Source organism: Cervus elaphus, chromosome 4 (assembly GCF_910594005.1).
Source record: "Cervus elaphus chromosome 4, mCerEla1.1, whole genome shotgun sequence".
Taxonomy (NCBI): Eukaryota; Metazoa; Chordata; class Mammalia; order Artiodactyla; family Cervidae; genus Cervus; species Cervus elaphus.
The window spans coordinates 5,595,605-5,612,271 of NC_057818.1; the positions used below are offsets into that span (position 1 = coordinate 5,595,605).

A 16,667-nucleotide genomic window follows, 5' to 3' on the forward strand; every position below is an offset into this window, starting at 1 on the left:
CATCTGCAGTGATTTTGGAGCCCAAAAAAATAAAGTCTATCACAGTTTCCACTGTTTCCCCATCTATTTCCCAAGAAGTGTTGGGACCAGATGCCATGATCTTAGTTTTCTGAATGCTGAGCTTTAAGTCAACTTTTTCACTCTCCTCCTTCACTTTCATCAACAGGCTTTTTAGTTCCTCTTCACTTTCTGCCATAAGGGTGGTGTCATTGGCATATCTGAGGTTATTGACATTTCTCCCAGCAATCTTGATTCCAGCTTGTGCTTCTTCCAGCCCAGCATTTCTCATGATGTACTCAGCATAGAAGTTAAATAAGCAGGGTGACAGTATACAGCCTTGACCTACTCCTTTTCCTATTTGGAACCAGTCTGTTGTTCCATGTCCAGTTCTAACTGTTGCATCCTGACCTGCATATAGGTTTCTCAAGAGGCAGGTCAGGTGGTCTGGTATTCCCATCTCTTTCAGAATTTTCCACAGTTTATTGTGATCCACACAGTCAAAGGCTTTGGCATAGTCAATAAAGCAGAAATAGATCTTTTTCTGGAACTCTTGCTTTTTCGATGATCCACTGGATGTTGGCAACTTGATCTCTGGTTCCTCTGCCTTTTCTAAAACCAGCTTGAACATCTGGAAGTTCACAGTTCACGTATTGCTGAAGCCTGGCTTGGAGAATTTTGAGCATTACTTCACTAGCGTGTGAGATGAGTGCAATTGTGCGATCGTTTGAACATTCTTTGGCATTGCCTTTCTTTGGGATTGCAATGAAAACTGACCTTTTCCAGTCCTGTGGCCACTGCTGAGTTTTCCAAATTTGCTGGCATATTGAGTGTAGCACTTTCACAGCATCATCTTTTAGGATTTGAAATAGCTCAACTGGAATTCCATCACCTCCACTAGCTTTGTTCGTAGTGATGCTTTCTAAGGCCTACTTGACTTCACATTCCAGGATGTCTGGGTCTAGGTGAGTGATCACACCATTGTAATTATATGGGTTGTGAAGATCTTTTTGTACAGTTCTTCTGTGTATTCTTGCCACCTCTTCTTAATACCTTCTGCTTCTGTTAGGTCCATACCATTTCTGTCCTTTATCGAACCCATCTTTGCATGAAATGTTCCCTTGGTATCTCTAATTTTCTTGAAGAGATCTGTAGTTTTTCCCATTCTGTTGTTTTCCTCTATTTCTTTGCATTGATCGCTGAGGAAGGCTTTCTTATCTCTCCTGGCTATCCTTTGGAACTCTGCATTCAAATGGGAATATCTTTCCTATCCTCCTTTGCTTTTCGCTTCTCTTCTTTTCACAGCTATTTGTAAGGCCTCCTCAGACAGCCATTTTGCTTTTTTGCATTTCTTTTCCATGGGGATGGTCTTGATTCCTGTCTCCTGTACAATGTCACAAACCTCTGTCCTCTTAGACTGCTATTAATATTTTGATATCAAAAGTATATTGCATGCTTTTGAAATCAAATAAATCCTGAAACTTTGATGCAGAGACATGGGTTTGATCCCTAGGTTGGGAAGATCCCCTAAAGGAATAAATGGCAAATCACTCCAGTATTCTTGCCTGGAAAGTCCCATGGACTAAGGAACCAGGTGGGCTCTAGTCCATGGGGTCGCAAAAGAGTCAGACACAAATGAGAGACTAAACAAACAAATAGCTTTAGTTTTTGTCAATATGAACAGTTAACTCCGGTGATGAATTTGTTAGAATCCATTTTCCCCCCAAAACTCAAATGCATTTTACTGTCTCATTCCATGTCTATTCTGCACCAACATCCCTGGTTTCTTCCATCGAATGCAAACGCAAACCATTGCCTTCATGTGTAGTGACTGTTGATGCGATGGGGCTCTTCCCGAGGGTACTGCAGACCGAGCACCCCCACCACCGGGACTAACGTGCACAATTTTCATGTCTGATGCTCCCAGCCCCTGCGGTTGTGACCTTCTCGTTTGACGTGGGGAATGGGCCGTTTGAAGTCTCGGTGCAGTCGCCCACTCCCCTCAACGACGACCAGTGGCACCGCGTCAGGGTCGAGAGGAACATGAAGGAGGCCTCGGTTCAGGTGGATCAGCTCTCACCACGGACGCAGCCGGCCCCGGCGGACGGGCACGTCCTCCTGCAGCTCAACAGCCAGCTCTTCGTGGGTAAGCCCTGCTGCGGACAGTTTGTCTTTAATTGTATGATGTCAGTGCAGAGATGGGCCAAGAGAAACTAGCGCCAACTGTAGATAATGATGCAGTCCCTGGGGTCGCAAGGAGTCGGACACGACTGAGGGACTGACCTGAGCTGATAAGATAATGATACCACCACCCCCAAACCACCATTTATTGAGAACCTACATTCCAGGCTGCACTGGGTGTTTTCATTACTTCCTCATAACCAACCTGTGCAATGGATATTATCCCAGTTTTACCGACAAGATAACTGAGGTGCAGGAGGCTGAAATCTCTTGCCTTCAGAAACCCACCTAGTAATGAAATTCACATTTGTGTTTGACTAATTCCTAAACCTGCATTCTTTTCATTTCCAGTTTTGTTGAGATGTAATTGACATAGGGCACCATATAAATTGAACATAAATATTCTTAATTTTCCAGACTATGTGACTTGTTCCAAATTTTTTTTAATGTTAGTGTCTTTAGTATGATATTGGACTTGTTTACCTTTGTTCCCCAGGAAGTCGAATAACCCTCCTTGTAAATCCAACTGACGCCAGCCAGTGATCCCTGCCAAAAACAAGCCAATGGCAGGAAAAAGAAAACAAAAAAAAACAAAAAAAAACAGCATGAGCGAAGTGTTCTAGCATTCATGGTTTGACCAGTTATACCAGTTCTACTGGTGTCCATTATTTTCCCATTTTTCTGATGTCTTCTGATCACCTACTTTACATTTATATCCAAACGTCATTCCTTTATTTTCTAGTTACATTCATTTGGTAGGTATAGACTTGATAGGAGAATCCTTCTGAGTGTGTTTGTTTTACATCTTTGCTAATAACAGGACTTATTGACCATGAAGTTCAAGGAATTATCTCTTACTTGATCACTTTTCACATATTTTAGTGTAAATGAGGACACAGCAGCACTGTCACTCGGGATAAATTGTAAATTATCTGAAACAGTTTCAAGCCTTTGTAAGGGTTATGTTTTAGAGCAAAATTCTCATCAGATCCCCATTACATCTTCTCTTGTTTAATGGCCTTGTTTTAAGCTCTCTTACTGGGAAGGATGAAGCTGATTGAAGGGTATGGAAATAATAAAGAAAACATGAGAGGAAATACATAACTTTTCTTTTAATAACATGCTAGAAGCTCAGTCAGGAAATTGACACAGATATTTCTTGAGTTATAAACAATAAGAGACGGTCACAGCAAAAGGTATGGCAATTTAAAATCTGTCAGGATCTAGGAAATAGCCTTCCTGTTCTTAGAAATTGAGAAAGCTGAAACAGTCCTCGAATTTTTCAGGGAAATCTGCTGCAGTTTGCCTGGGCATGACCTTTCATTCTTGGTATGAATTTTAACTTCCTAGAAATGGAGTCACTGTGTATTGTGTCTGATAGGAACCTTGGCCTTAATTTGTTTTTAGGTAGTTGTAATGGATAGAAATACTATTATGATACAGAATGATATATTAGGACAGACTTGAGTCTTTTGACCTCAGTCATGTGTTATAATTTTAATAAGGATCTAAGAGATTTTATCTTTATGGGGAATATTGGTTAGGATTTTTACATTCCCATATGTTAAATTCAAGCATGATTGTGTTATTAGAAAGTTTTAGAAATTGAAATCTTTATTGTATTTTCAAAATCATTGAAGATTAAAAGGAAAAGCAGAAAGAAAGATCTTTGGAAAAAGTTACGTCTATTGAGAAAAATCTCTTTTTATAGTCCCCTCCTTCCTACTCACAGCTAACTGAGTAAATAGAAGTGGTTAATGTGATTATATTAAAAAATGGACTCATGTTGAAAGAAAGTCTTGCAGTGTTAGGTGGAGACACATCACTGATTGTCAAGAGGCCATATAGAGGTCTATTTTTATCTTTACCTCTACTGTAAGACTGAACTACTCTTAGGAAAGGACCCCAACCAAGTTAATAGAATAATACATACAAGATAACATCATAATTTGTCAATTTTCAACATTACTATTAAATCAGCGTTTTTTTATTTCTAGATGAAAATACCTTTCCCCTTTGGGAAGATTCAATGGAATTTAAATTATAATTAAAAGGTTGTACTGAATTAGCATAAAGTGGGTGAAACTAGTACAAAAAAACTAGTAATAATCACAGCTAGTTTGATGTAGCACTTATTAAGACAAAAGGTAGTTCTCTGCCTTCCTGAGAGTATATTTCTGGGGAAAAGGCAAGAGGCAGCCAAAAAAAGAATAAAAAACAAAATAAAGGCAAAGAGACAAAACAAAAAAATACATATATAAATATCAGTTTAGTTCAGTTCAGTTGCTCAGTCATGTCCGACTCTTTGTGACCCCATGAATCGCAGCACACCAGGCCTCCCTGTCCATCACCAACTCCTGGAGCTTACTCAAACTCATGTCCATTGAGTTGGTTAGGCCATCCAAGCATCTCATCCTCTGTCGTCCCTTTCTCTGCCTGCCTCCAATCTTTCCCAGCATCAGGGTTTTCCCAGTGAGTCAGTACTTCACATCAGGTGGCCAAAGTATTGGAGTTTCAGCTTCAGCATCAGTCCTTCCAGTGAATATTCAGGACTGATTTCCTTTAGGATGGACTGGTTGGATCTCCTTGCAGTCCAAGGGACTCTCAAGAGTCTTCTTCAACACCACAGTTCAAAATCATCACTACTTTGGCACTCAGCTTTCTTTATAGTCCAACTCTCACATCCATACACGACTACTGGAAAAACCATTGCTTTGACTAGACGGACCTTTGTTGGCAATGTCCCTGCTTTTTAATATGCTATCTAGGTTGGTCATAGCTTTCCTTCCAAGGAGTAAGTGTCTTTTAATTTTATGGCTGCAATCACCATCTGCAGTGATTTTGGAGCCCAAATAAATAAAGTCTATCACAGTTTCCACTGATTCCCCTATGTTTGCCATGAAGTAATGGGACCGGATGCCATGATCTTAGTTTTCTGAATGTTGATCTTTAAGCCAACTTTTTCACTCTCCTCTTTCACTTTCATCAAGAGCCCCTTTAGTTCTTCTTCACTTTCTGCCATAAGGGTGGTGTCATTGGCATATCTGAGGTTATTGACATTTCTCTCGGCAATCTTGATTCCAGCCTGTGCTTCATCCAGTCCAGCATTTCTCATGATGTACTCTGCATAGAAGTTAAATAGGCAGGGTGACAATATACAGCCTTGACGTACTCCTTCCCCTATTTGGATCCAGTCTGTTGTTCCATGTCCAGTTATAACTGTTGCTTCCTGACTTGCATATAGATTTCTCAGGAGGCAGGTCAGATGGTCTGGTATTCCCGTCTCTTTCAGAATTTTCCACAGTTTGTTGTGATCCACACAGTCAAAGGCTTTGGCATAGTCAACAAAGCAGATGTTTTTCCGGAACTCTTTTGCTTCTTTGATAATCCAGCAGATATTGGGAATTTGATCTCTGGTTCCCCTACCTTTTTTTATCCAGCTTGAACATCTGAAAGTTCACAGCTCATATACTGTTGAAGACTGGCTTGGAGAATTTTGAGCACTACTTTGCTAGTGTGTGAGATGAGTGCAATTGTGTGGTAGTTTGAGCATTCTTTGGCATTGCCTTTTTTAGGGACTGGAATGAAAACTGACCTTTTCCAGTCCTGTGGCCACTGCTGAGTTTTCCAAATTTGCTGGCGTATTGAGTGCAGCACTTTCACAGCATCATTTTTTAGGATTTGAAATAACTCAACTGAAGGTCTATCACCTCCACTAGCTTTGTTCGTAGTGATGCTTCCTGAGGCCCACTTGACCTTGCATTCCATATATATATACATATATATACACATATATGTGTATATATATATAACAATGTATATATATACACTCACAAGCATGGATATACACATATATGTAAAATTTCAGATAACGATGAATACATAAAGTAAATAGGATAAAACATCAGGCAGTTTGGTTTGCAGACTTCTATTTCAAGTGGGGTATTCACTGAAGTCCTCTCTGAGGACCTTACATTGGAACAGAGGCCAGTGGAAGCAGGAGCGGGATCCCTGTGAACATCCAAAGGAAGAGAATTCCGGGCAGTGGGGACGAACTTCAGGAATTAAGGAGTAAGTCATGATGTCTGAGGATGGAATTTTTGTGGGAGGAGAGGATGGTGTGAAGTGAGGTCGAGTTGTATATTGTAAGGCCATTGTCAGGACTTTGGATTTTATTCTAAAGGCTCAGATGAGTGGAAGAGTCTAATTTCTGTTTTCCGCCTTCTCTCTTACTAGGGAAAAGGTAGAAGCAGGCCACGGCTTTAGTCCCCGAGAGAGATCGTGGCGGCATGAGCCAGAGGGGAGATGGTGATAAAGAGAGTTGGGGCATATCTTAAATGGAGGTGTACACCGCTTGCTAACGGGTTGGTTATCGCTGCTTGTGTTTGCCATTGACTCCTGCTAATATCCTTCAGCAAGTTCTCTACATTCCTCACATCATGTCTCAGTTTTTAATATCACCTGGAGTTAGCTTTTCTTGTTTTCTTCCTTTATCCTAACTTGTAGCAGGATTACAGCTGTTCCCTGGCCCCACTATGCAGTCCAAACCACAGTCTCACCAGCCTGGAAGAGACCCCTGGGTATTCATCATAGTCTGGGGAAAATAGCCCGCCTCCCAAATGAGGTTCCACTCGCCCATCACTGTCACCAGAAAGTTGGGCTGCTTTGTTCAAGTGTTCTTTGCCAGCGCATGACGGATGTAGAGGGATCTTCTCTTAGAAACTGTTTCCCCACTTAGTAATGCCTTCACATTGTTTGAGTTAAGTCAACTCTCAGAGCCTTGACTCCGTGGGTGACTGGGAATCTCTGCTTAAATCCAATATAATTGATTTTCTGGCTAAAATCTTAAAGGGCAATTTCACTTCCCTTACTTACAGGTTCAAGAGTTTAATTTGTAGTTCACCCATCCATATTAAAAATAATTATGACTAATCAGTATTTTCAAGGGTGCATAATGACTATCATTTGTATTTGGGGATCAGGACAAATAAATGAGATAAGTGTAATCGAAAAGAGTAAGCCTGTAGTTTTCAGCATCACTTTTTCTCCTAATAAAAATGTTTAAATTGAGACACTGATGATGGTGATGATGATATTTTAAATTATATGGAAGCACAATTTTTATAAATATAGGGCAAAGCTGAAATACCAAGGTTAGTGTATCAGTTGGTCAAAGTTAGATTATGTTATTACCCTAACATTCAGTAGTTTTTATGAAAAAAATTCACCTTATTTATAACCAAACAGAGCACAAAACTGGAGAAGGCAATGGCACCCCACTCCAGTATTCTTGCCTGGAGAATCCCATGGACAGAGGAGCCTGGTAGGCTGCAGTCCATGGGGTCGCGAAGAGTTGGACACGACTGAGCGACTTCACTTTCACTTTTCACTTTCATGCATTGGAGAAGGAAATGGCAACCCACTCCAGTGTTCTTGCCTGGAGAATCTCAGGGACGGCGGAGCCTGGTGGGCTGCCGTCTATGGCAAACACAGTCAGACACGACTGAAGTGACTTAGCAGCAGCAAAGCACAAAACAGTAAACCCGTTGTGGGCTATTTCAAATGCCAAATACAGTGATTTTGTAGTACTACAAACATGAAACAGTAGAACTTTCAACAATGTAGAAATTTGCCTGTTTGAGATACTCTCTTTAACACTTTTCCCTGTAAGTAAAACGTTGCAGATATTTGAATATATGTTAATCTTGATTTAAATTATCTTCTCCAGCTGCCTGTGCTACCATAGCCAGGTCTATGTTGATTTACGTTACCTTTTTTTGAGATGAGAGGTTTTGGCAGCCTCTCAGAAGTGAGCACTGCAATAGGATAACATGAAGGAAACCAGTGTATTTTCTCCATCGCTTGCTTCACTATGTCCTCCCAGGACCAATAATAAAGTGTGTTCACATCTCAGAGTGAGACTCTGAGGCAAGACTAATGAGCAAAATCTTTTTATTTCTGAGCAAAATCAGTAAAACTAAATAGAAAACATGACTGAAAATGTGATTCAGCTGAGCAACAATTATACATGGCAGTTTAAAAAGGCATAAGGAAGTGGTACATAGTTTCAGAGATTCAACTACACCACAGAATTATAAAAAACAAGAACTTGAACAATTCATGTAGCTCCTGATATTAGCATGACTATCTTCAACTAATCTAAACTGTAGGATGGCATGCAAAGTGAAGGAGTAATGAAATCATGAACAGAAATCTTTGTATGAAAAAGCTAACCTTGATGTGATGGTCAGATGAGAAACAGTAGAACATCTTCCCTCCCCCCAGAAAATCTCAGCAATCACATTGCTTTTTAGTGTAAAAATGATGATTCCCCTCCTATCTGTAGCCCATCTTTCTCCAATCTTGTTCTACATTATGGCACTGGGTCTTTACCAACCTTTTCACATTCTTTCACTTGGCCCTTTTTTGTTTGTGTGTGATTCATGACATGTCTTAGTTAAATAGTCCTATTCAGAGGTGCTATTCCCTATCTTAAAAAATAAGTTTAGCAACTCAGTGCTGATTGGTGTATTAAACATATGCCCTTGACCTTGTAGACATGGGGGACTCAATGTTGAGAGTCGCTGTGATTATACACCCACAGCCATTCTCCAGCCACGGAAATGATGCAGAGAAAAGAATCAATCATTTTTTTTAAGCTGAAATGTGACAGTGGTCATTTTCTATTTTGGTTTGTAAACTCAGCATTTTTCTTAGAAGCATCTTAAATTAGCCTTGAATTGATTTTCATTCAACCAGCTCTGCAATTTTTGTTTGCAGCCTGAATTCTTTCACTGGCAGGTTTCTAAATGGGGCAAACCTCATTTCAATACTTTGGGACTAGGACCCGAAGGAGAAGTAAGGACTCCTGATGTAGACTCCAAAGTCATTTGCATTGCATTTGAATTGCATCAAATCCACAAATATTTATTATCTTGAGCAAACAGTTTCTAAATACCATACACAAAGGTTAATGCTGAACTCTAACATATTGAAGCTCTGAAGGCTGGTTTTCAACCTAGTCACACGTTCATATTGCCTGGGGAGCTTTCCGGACACTGACTACCAGAAAAGTGAAAGTGAAAGTCGCTCAGTTGTGTCTGACTCTTTGTGACCCCATGGACGTTACAGTTCATGGAATTCTTCAGGCCAGAATACTGGAGTGGGTAGCCTTTCCCTTCCCTAGGGGATCTTCCCAACCCAGGGATTGAACCCGGGTCTCCTGCATTGCAGGCAGATTCTTTACCAGCCGAGCCACGGGGAAGTATCAGGACAGTACCAGAACAAAGGTTATTTATTTACTGTGGATGGATGTTTGCACACTTTCAAAGTTGCATATTACAAATACAGCCCTGTGCTGGTCTTTTGGTGAACATATGCTTGTACGCCTGTTGGTTGTGTACCTAGGGGTGGAATTACTGGGTCATAGGAATAAGCATATGTCAAGCATTAGTAGACACTGCCAAATCTCTGTTGACCATTTGGATATCATCCTTTTTGAAGTGGCTATTCAGATCTGTTGCCCATTTTCTGCAGGGTTGTCTTCTTTTAAAAAAATTTTAGGAGTTCTTTATATATATAGTGGGTGAGTCCTTTACAGATTCATTTATTATAGATATTTTCCTTTCTCTCTATGGTTTGCATTTTCACGTTGCTGATGTCTTTTGATGAGCAGAAGTTCTTAATTATAATATATTCTGGATTTCTTTCTCTTTGCTTTCTGTTTGTTTTTGATAGGCTAAAATATAGTTACAGGAAGAGAATGCCAAACAACTTGATGTTTGAATAATTTTTATTACAGGCTAATTTTCCTTTGTAGTCATAAATATGTTCCCTCATTATCAAAGTTCAGTGCAATAAAAGTCGTGTTGCTCTGTAATGTAATCATATCATTTATTTCAAATATTTTCTTCTCTCTTTGAGGTGTCAATTTCATGATTAGCCAGAGAAGCCCCCAGTGGACTTTTCCTTGTCCAGCAGCAAATCTTGAGTGACTGTTGACTAAAATCAGAATTCAGATGGGATCTCTTGAGATCAGAGAATATGATGTATAGCACCAAGTTTCATTTCTTTGAAAAACAGGCCTTAGTATGGTCAAACCACTCAGCACTGTGGCCCTAACTCTGAGCAGACCCCCTTTTTCCCTCTTGCTGCTGCCTCCAGGACCTGTGCTCATCACTGGCTCTGGTTCAGGGAAAAGTGACTGACTCGTCTGCCTGTGACGTGCTTTCTTACACCACCCGCCTCTTTCAGCCATCACAGCTCTTTGAACTTGAGGGAGGACGGTCCTGCTCTTCCTAGCCTTGCAGGGCTTTGTTCAGTGAGGAATGCTCCATGGCAAAACTATAGCTGGGCTTCCAGCCTCAGCACTTACAGAAACTGATGCTATTGTTCCTGCAAGGCCGCGTCTTCCCCCGGACCTCGGGGATGGCCGGGAAGATCGGCTGTGTGATGTGCAGAGCACAGTCCCCTGACCCTGTCCCAGCCCCGCCCGCATGCCCAGTCATTCCCCTGTCCCCACTGAAGGCACGTGGCCAGGAGGACAGAGTGCCCTGCTCAGAGAGAGCCCCTGTCCTCTGCCCAACAAGCCTCTGCAACTTAGGATTTTGGGGGATCTTGCTTTCTTTGTTCTTCTAAGGCCCCTCGATGGATTGCACAGTTCCCGGTTAATCCTCAGTTATATTCGAGCACAGCACATAAATAATTTGCCATTGAAAAATTAAAGGTCTTCCTGCCACAGGAGTAGTGGGAAGTTGGCAGAGGAAAGAGCCAGCTTGCCCTCTGCGACAATAGCATCTGTCACCTAGTCTAACTTCCTGAGAGCGCGGAACGTGATAAAAGGATTGGGCTCAGCCTCTGCTCAGCACCTACCATACTTCTTTAGGTGCAATATCCCAATCCCGTTGTGGAAGTGAACAGATTCGGTTGTGTTCATCCACATAGAAAGGTTGGGTGTTTGTTTCACAAAATACCCAGTGTATATGAAGTTCCAGAATCCATTATATCTGATACAGTATGGCAGGTAAATTGATGGAAAATTAATTGGAAGACGGTTCCAAACATAATAACTCAGCAGAAACATCCAGAATCAATTAATCAAACTGCAACTCATTTTAATTGGACATCCTCTAACCTGGAGAAGTCGTTGGAATGTCTAATTAAGCTTTCAAGCCCAGCCCTATTTACTTGAGCCATGTTTTCCTGAACAGCTACATCTTAAAATGAAAGGTTAGTAACTTGAAGCCTAATGGTAAAGTAAAAATCTTCAATATCCATGTGCTGCAAATGTTTATTTTATTGGACATCACATTTTCTTGGTAATTTAAAAATGTAATTTAAAGCTATTTGATTAGGCAAACATTAGCTCTTTAAAAGGGCTTCCCAGGTGGCTTAGTGGTAAAGAATCGCCTGCCAATACAGGAGACGCAGGTTTGATCCCTGGGTTGGGAAGATCCCCTAGAGAAGGAAATGGCAACCCACGCCATGCCTGGGATATCCTATTGACAGAGGAGCCTGGTGGGCTACCGTCCATGGGATCGCAAAGAGTCAGACACTCAGTCGTGTCTGAGCACACGCACAGGAAACTCTTTAAAAGTACAGAATCAAGAAATCTTATTTACAAACTGTGTTGATTCTCCTCTCACTATCGCAGATGCTGTTTAAGCATGCATTTCACATGTATGTACATGTATTTCTACCTGTGAATATCCCCGTCTTCTGACCTTCCTCTCCACTTGGTGTCTATTTCTACCTCTGACATCATGCTGTGTCCATGTTTCCCTTCCTAAACCCATTACTAGACCGTGAGATCTGTGAGACCAAGACCCACTGATATAACTCTGTACCTCCAGTGTCAGACAGTGTCCAGAAAAGAGCTGCTAATTATCTTGCCATTGAAATCGAGTGATCTGAGGAGAAGAAAATGGAACTCTTCTTTTTTGACCGGGTTTTGGTGTGGAGAGGAAGGAGGCATCCCCAGCTGTAGGTTTTTGTCTTAACTCTGCCTCTGACTAAACGTGTTTATTCTGAAATTTCTCAGCTATGCCCACGGGCTAGTCCCTGAACTTGTCTGTGCCTCTAGTTTCTCATCTGCAACAAAAACAGCAGAAAACAAACAAGAATGAATGAGTTGGAGCTGATGAAAATGGATGTCTTCTAAGTTGTTGGACTCCAGGTTATTTAGTTATTATTATGTCACTGGCAGACTGAGATAAACCCCTAAATCAGAGAGCCTGTGGATATTTCAGAGTGACAAATGCATAACAGACTGTGATTTAGTGGTGCTGTGTACTATAAACTCTACAGCGTGATTTAAAATACTGTAACATGAAGTCAGTGAAATACACCAGGAATACACACCTCTAATGCAGATTTCATAGCATCTGGCCCTCCTCCAAAGAGTGCCTGGGCCAGAGCTGAAACCAAGGCTGCAGGCTGCCCTCCTTACCCAGGAAAGAGAATGCCAGCAAGGATGCCCCAAGAATCTCTGTCATAGACTTGACTGAGCCCTAGACATTCTTACTGAGTCGAGATAGCAGCGGCCTGGATGTGGAAGAAAGATTTCCTGGAGATGAGGAATGCAGAGAGGCGCCAGGGGTTGCAGAAGACTGAGCAACCTTAGGAGGAGCGCAGCAGCGTGACAGCGACTCTGAAACTCTGGGAAAACATCAGCTCCTTCCTGCCTTGCCCAGGAGCCTGGAATTGTACGGTGTCTGGCTCCACACCACACGAATTCTGGATTTACAAATACAGCATATGACACCCACCCCCTTACGGCTTTCATATTCTTCATTGAAGAGCTACAAATTATGTCAGCTGAAGCCATTTGAATATAGACATTTAATACAGCCATTTGACTCAATACCTTTAGACCATGAAAATTTTGCACCTTGTTTTATGTCCCTGGATATGTTCCAGTTTCTCCTGGTTTATAGTCTATGAGAACTTGAATAGAATTTGTATCCTCCTGTTGTGTGAAAATAGTATAAATCTTAATTATGTTGAATTGGTTCATAGTGCTTTTCAGCTCTACTATGTCCTTTTACTTTTCGGTCTATTCATTCTATGAATTTTTGAGAGTTTGGTGTTGAAACTCCAAATAAACATCTTAATTTATCTACTTAAACAATAATTGCAATATATAGGGGAACTATATGTAACTTTGTTATGTTTTAAAAAAAACTGGTGAGAATGGCAAAAATAAATAAATATAGCCATTCTCACCAGTTTTTTTAAAATATAACAGTTACATATAGTTCCCTTATATATTGCAATTATTTTTTAAGTAGACAAATTAAGATGTTTATTTGGGAGCATTACATCTATGAATCTGAATTATGTTACACCATGAGTCCAGGCTTCTTTTAGTTTTATCTTCATGGTATGTCATTGTCCAAAAACATAGAATTAATTTATTCAGAAATATTCATTGAGTTTTATCGATGTTCTCAGTCCCAGGGACCCAAACATCCCTGTGAGGAAATGTACCTCTCTTCAACTTTTGAAGCACCGTGCTCCCAGCTGTGACTACAATCAGTTTCATGAATGAGTGTGTTGATTATTAACAGTAAATTAATTGAGTATTAATACTTAGCTATGACTAATGCTCATTTAGCTGTAGTTATAAATAGTTACTGCAACGCTATTATGTGTGAGCTAGTGAAGGACAAGGGAGCTGTCATGCTGCAGTCCACGAGGTCACAAAGAGTTGACTGAACAACAACAAATTACATGTCAGGTGCTGTTCTGTGTGCTGGGGTTTCAGTGTGATTGAAATAGCCCTAACTGAAAGTGTATTTTGATGGAGAGACACCGGTAATATACAAAGTAAATTGTTCAAATGTAAAGCTTGCTGGATGATGACAAAGGCATATTTTTGTAGGGTCTTTCTGGAAAATTTCTGGTTCTAAAATTAAACAAAAAACCCACCTCTTTAATCTCTGAGAATAAGGAGACCTTACATAAATGGGGCTAGATTAGGAGCTCACTAGATGAAGTGAGGGAGGAGGGAGTAAACACATTTTAGGAAGAAAGAACAGGTATGGAGCGGGTATACAGTCCTGGCGGTGAGATGGCATCGTCTGTTCAAAAGATGAAGCTCCTTTTCAGAGGTTCCAAGAACATCTAACTGTTTCTGGGTAAATCACCCAGATTATTTAGATTAGGACACTATTTCCCAATTTCAAGTTCTGAGCTTTAACTTATTGGTATTCCTGGGCACGTTGTATGTCCAAGTGCACTCAGAGGTTTCGTTCCCATTGAGACAGTGCTTTATATACTGAGTCAGGTGATTGTCTTGGTCTGATTCACAGCCTTATGTCTGGCCCACCACAATCAGTATTTCTTGGGAGCCTACGCCTGTATTTTTAAGAAGCCTTCCCATGAGATACTCATATTCCTGACGTTTGAGAACCTCTGCCTTACGATGTGTGTGTGTTAGCCACTCAGTCGTGTCCGACTCTTTGCGATCCATGTGCTGTAGCCCCCCAGGCTCCTCTGTCCATGGAATTCTCCAGGCAAGAACACTGGAGTGGATTGCCATTTCCTCCTCTGCTGCCTTAGGATGGCAGGGTCTGATTCTTCCCAAACTCTTAAAACCTCTTCAAGGGCGGCTTGGTAAGTGCATGTTGTTACCTGTCATTCAATAAATGTTACACCACTGTGTGTCTCCATTAATCCACTTCCCCAATATTGTTGAGAATCTTTCCAATCTTAAGGCAACAAACACTGGTCCAACACTAGGAAGAAATTCACTGGGAAATAGACCCAACAAAAGCAGATACTCTGGCGCTCAATCTGATCCTGCGTGTTTTGATGAAAGGATAATGACCAAAAGATCACATTAATGCACTGTCAAGTTAGAAGAACTCAAGGATTCCTTCATAATTCTCACTAATGAAAGCTGTCCCGGCATCAGGATTAGGTTTCAATATGAAGGACAAGCACATGTGTGGAGCCTGCCTGTCTGCTAAGAAGCTTCAGTCCTGTCCAAGTCTTTGTGACTCCATGTGACCTCAGGGGAGCCCACCAGGCTCCTCTGTCCATGGGACTCTCCAGGCAAGAATGCTGGAGTGGGTTGCCATGCCCTCCTCCACCCACAAATATATGCTTATTGCAAGAAAAAATTAGTTTCTACATAAGAATGTCAATACATATCACTCTTATTTTGAATGAAAGTGAAATAGAGCCTTTAATTAGTTCTTTAAAATAAAATAGACTGATTTTAAAAGTCTCCAATTTAAAGTTTTATACAACTCTTTTAGAAAACAAATCTGTAACAAATTCAACCTTTGGGGAAAAAATGAATCAATGAATTTTATCGTTATGAATTCTTTTAATAGTATTTTGTCACAAATCGTGCTTCCAAAAGCATATAGACCCTTCCGACTCCGGCCATTCTCTGTTGAAGGCCATGATTTTGGCCTCTATGAGGCCTCAGTCTTGCTTGGTCTTAAAATCCTGAACAAAACAGCTCGGAACCTGTTCGCATGTGCAGCATTTGCCTTGTAGGTGGAACGGCCACCCGGCAGAGGGGCTTCCTGGGCTGCATTCGGTCTCTGCAGTTGAACGGAGAGGCCCTGGACCTGGAGGACAGAGCCAGGGTGACCCCGGGAGTGGAGCCGGGGTGCGCGGGGCACTGCAGCAGCTACGGGAGGCTATGCCACCACGGGGGCGCATGCAGGGAGAAGCCCAGCGGGTTCTCCTGTGACTGCACCTCCTCCGCGTACGCCGGGCCCTTCTGCTCGGACGGTGAGTGTGTCGGGTCCCCCCAGCAAGACCGACCCCACGTGAATAAAAGCTCCAGCAGTTCTTTTCTTTGTAGCTATTTAAAACAAAAATATTTCCATTCCTGAACATTTTTTGGGGGGAGGGCAAATTGCCTATTTTATGCCCATGACATTACATTACTTAAATATTTGCCTCAGTTCTTTAAAAACTGTCTTTTAATGATAAACCTTCTAATAGTCGCCTCTAGTGGTATAAAGTGTCAGCCGCTCCATTTGCTCTTTTCTACCTACTGTTAATGCTCTTAAATAATACAGGTGTCAACAGCCAGTCCCATGGGGGCAGTTCTCATTTTTAAAATCATTACAAGCATTGTTGTTATTTTTGAAGATGGCCAGCCATGCAAAGACATTGGGAAGCCTTGTTGTTTGAGCAAACAAATATTATTTAGCAAACAGGACTAGAAATAACTTTTCCATTGAGCATCGATGTGTAACAAAATAGAGATACTCAGGCACCTTGTTCTGTGAAATGCTGACTTTCTGTTGGTGAAGTGAAACAGTGGACCATTTTTCAGCGGGTCTTGTTCACTGATCCACGTCATGGAAGAAGGGAAAAGCTGAGTGTAGCACTTAGTGTTCTGAACAGACTTCTGTGAATAGACAAACATTTGCTACACCTTCATAGTTCCTCATAGAAAATTGTCATCCAGTTTAATTCAATTGCTTTACTTAAGTGTTTCTGGACTACTGAACCTTTACCTG

The 16,667-nt window shown here is 41.2% G+C and overlaps 1 protein-coding gene across 1 annotated transcript in view; it reads left to right on the plus strand.

Annotated features, from left to right (window-relative positions):
* The window catches only part of CNTNAP4 (contactin associated protein family member 4), a 268,262-nt gene that overhangs the window by 224,670 nt on the left and 26,925 nt on the right, over nucleotides 1-16,667 (plus strand). Inside the window, exons 17-18 of the mRNA XM_043898095.1 lie at nucleotides 1,925-2,143; nucleotides 15,688-15,927. Of these exons, the coding sequence (XP_043754030.1) occupies nucleotides 1,925-2,143; nucleotides 15,688-15,927 (459 nt within the window). The remainder of the gene's footprint in view (nucleotides 1-1,924; nucleotides 2,144-15,687; nucleotides 15,928-16,667) is intronic.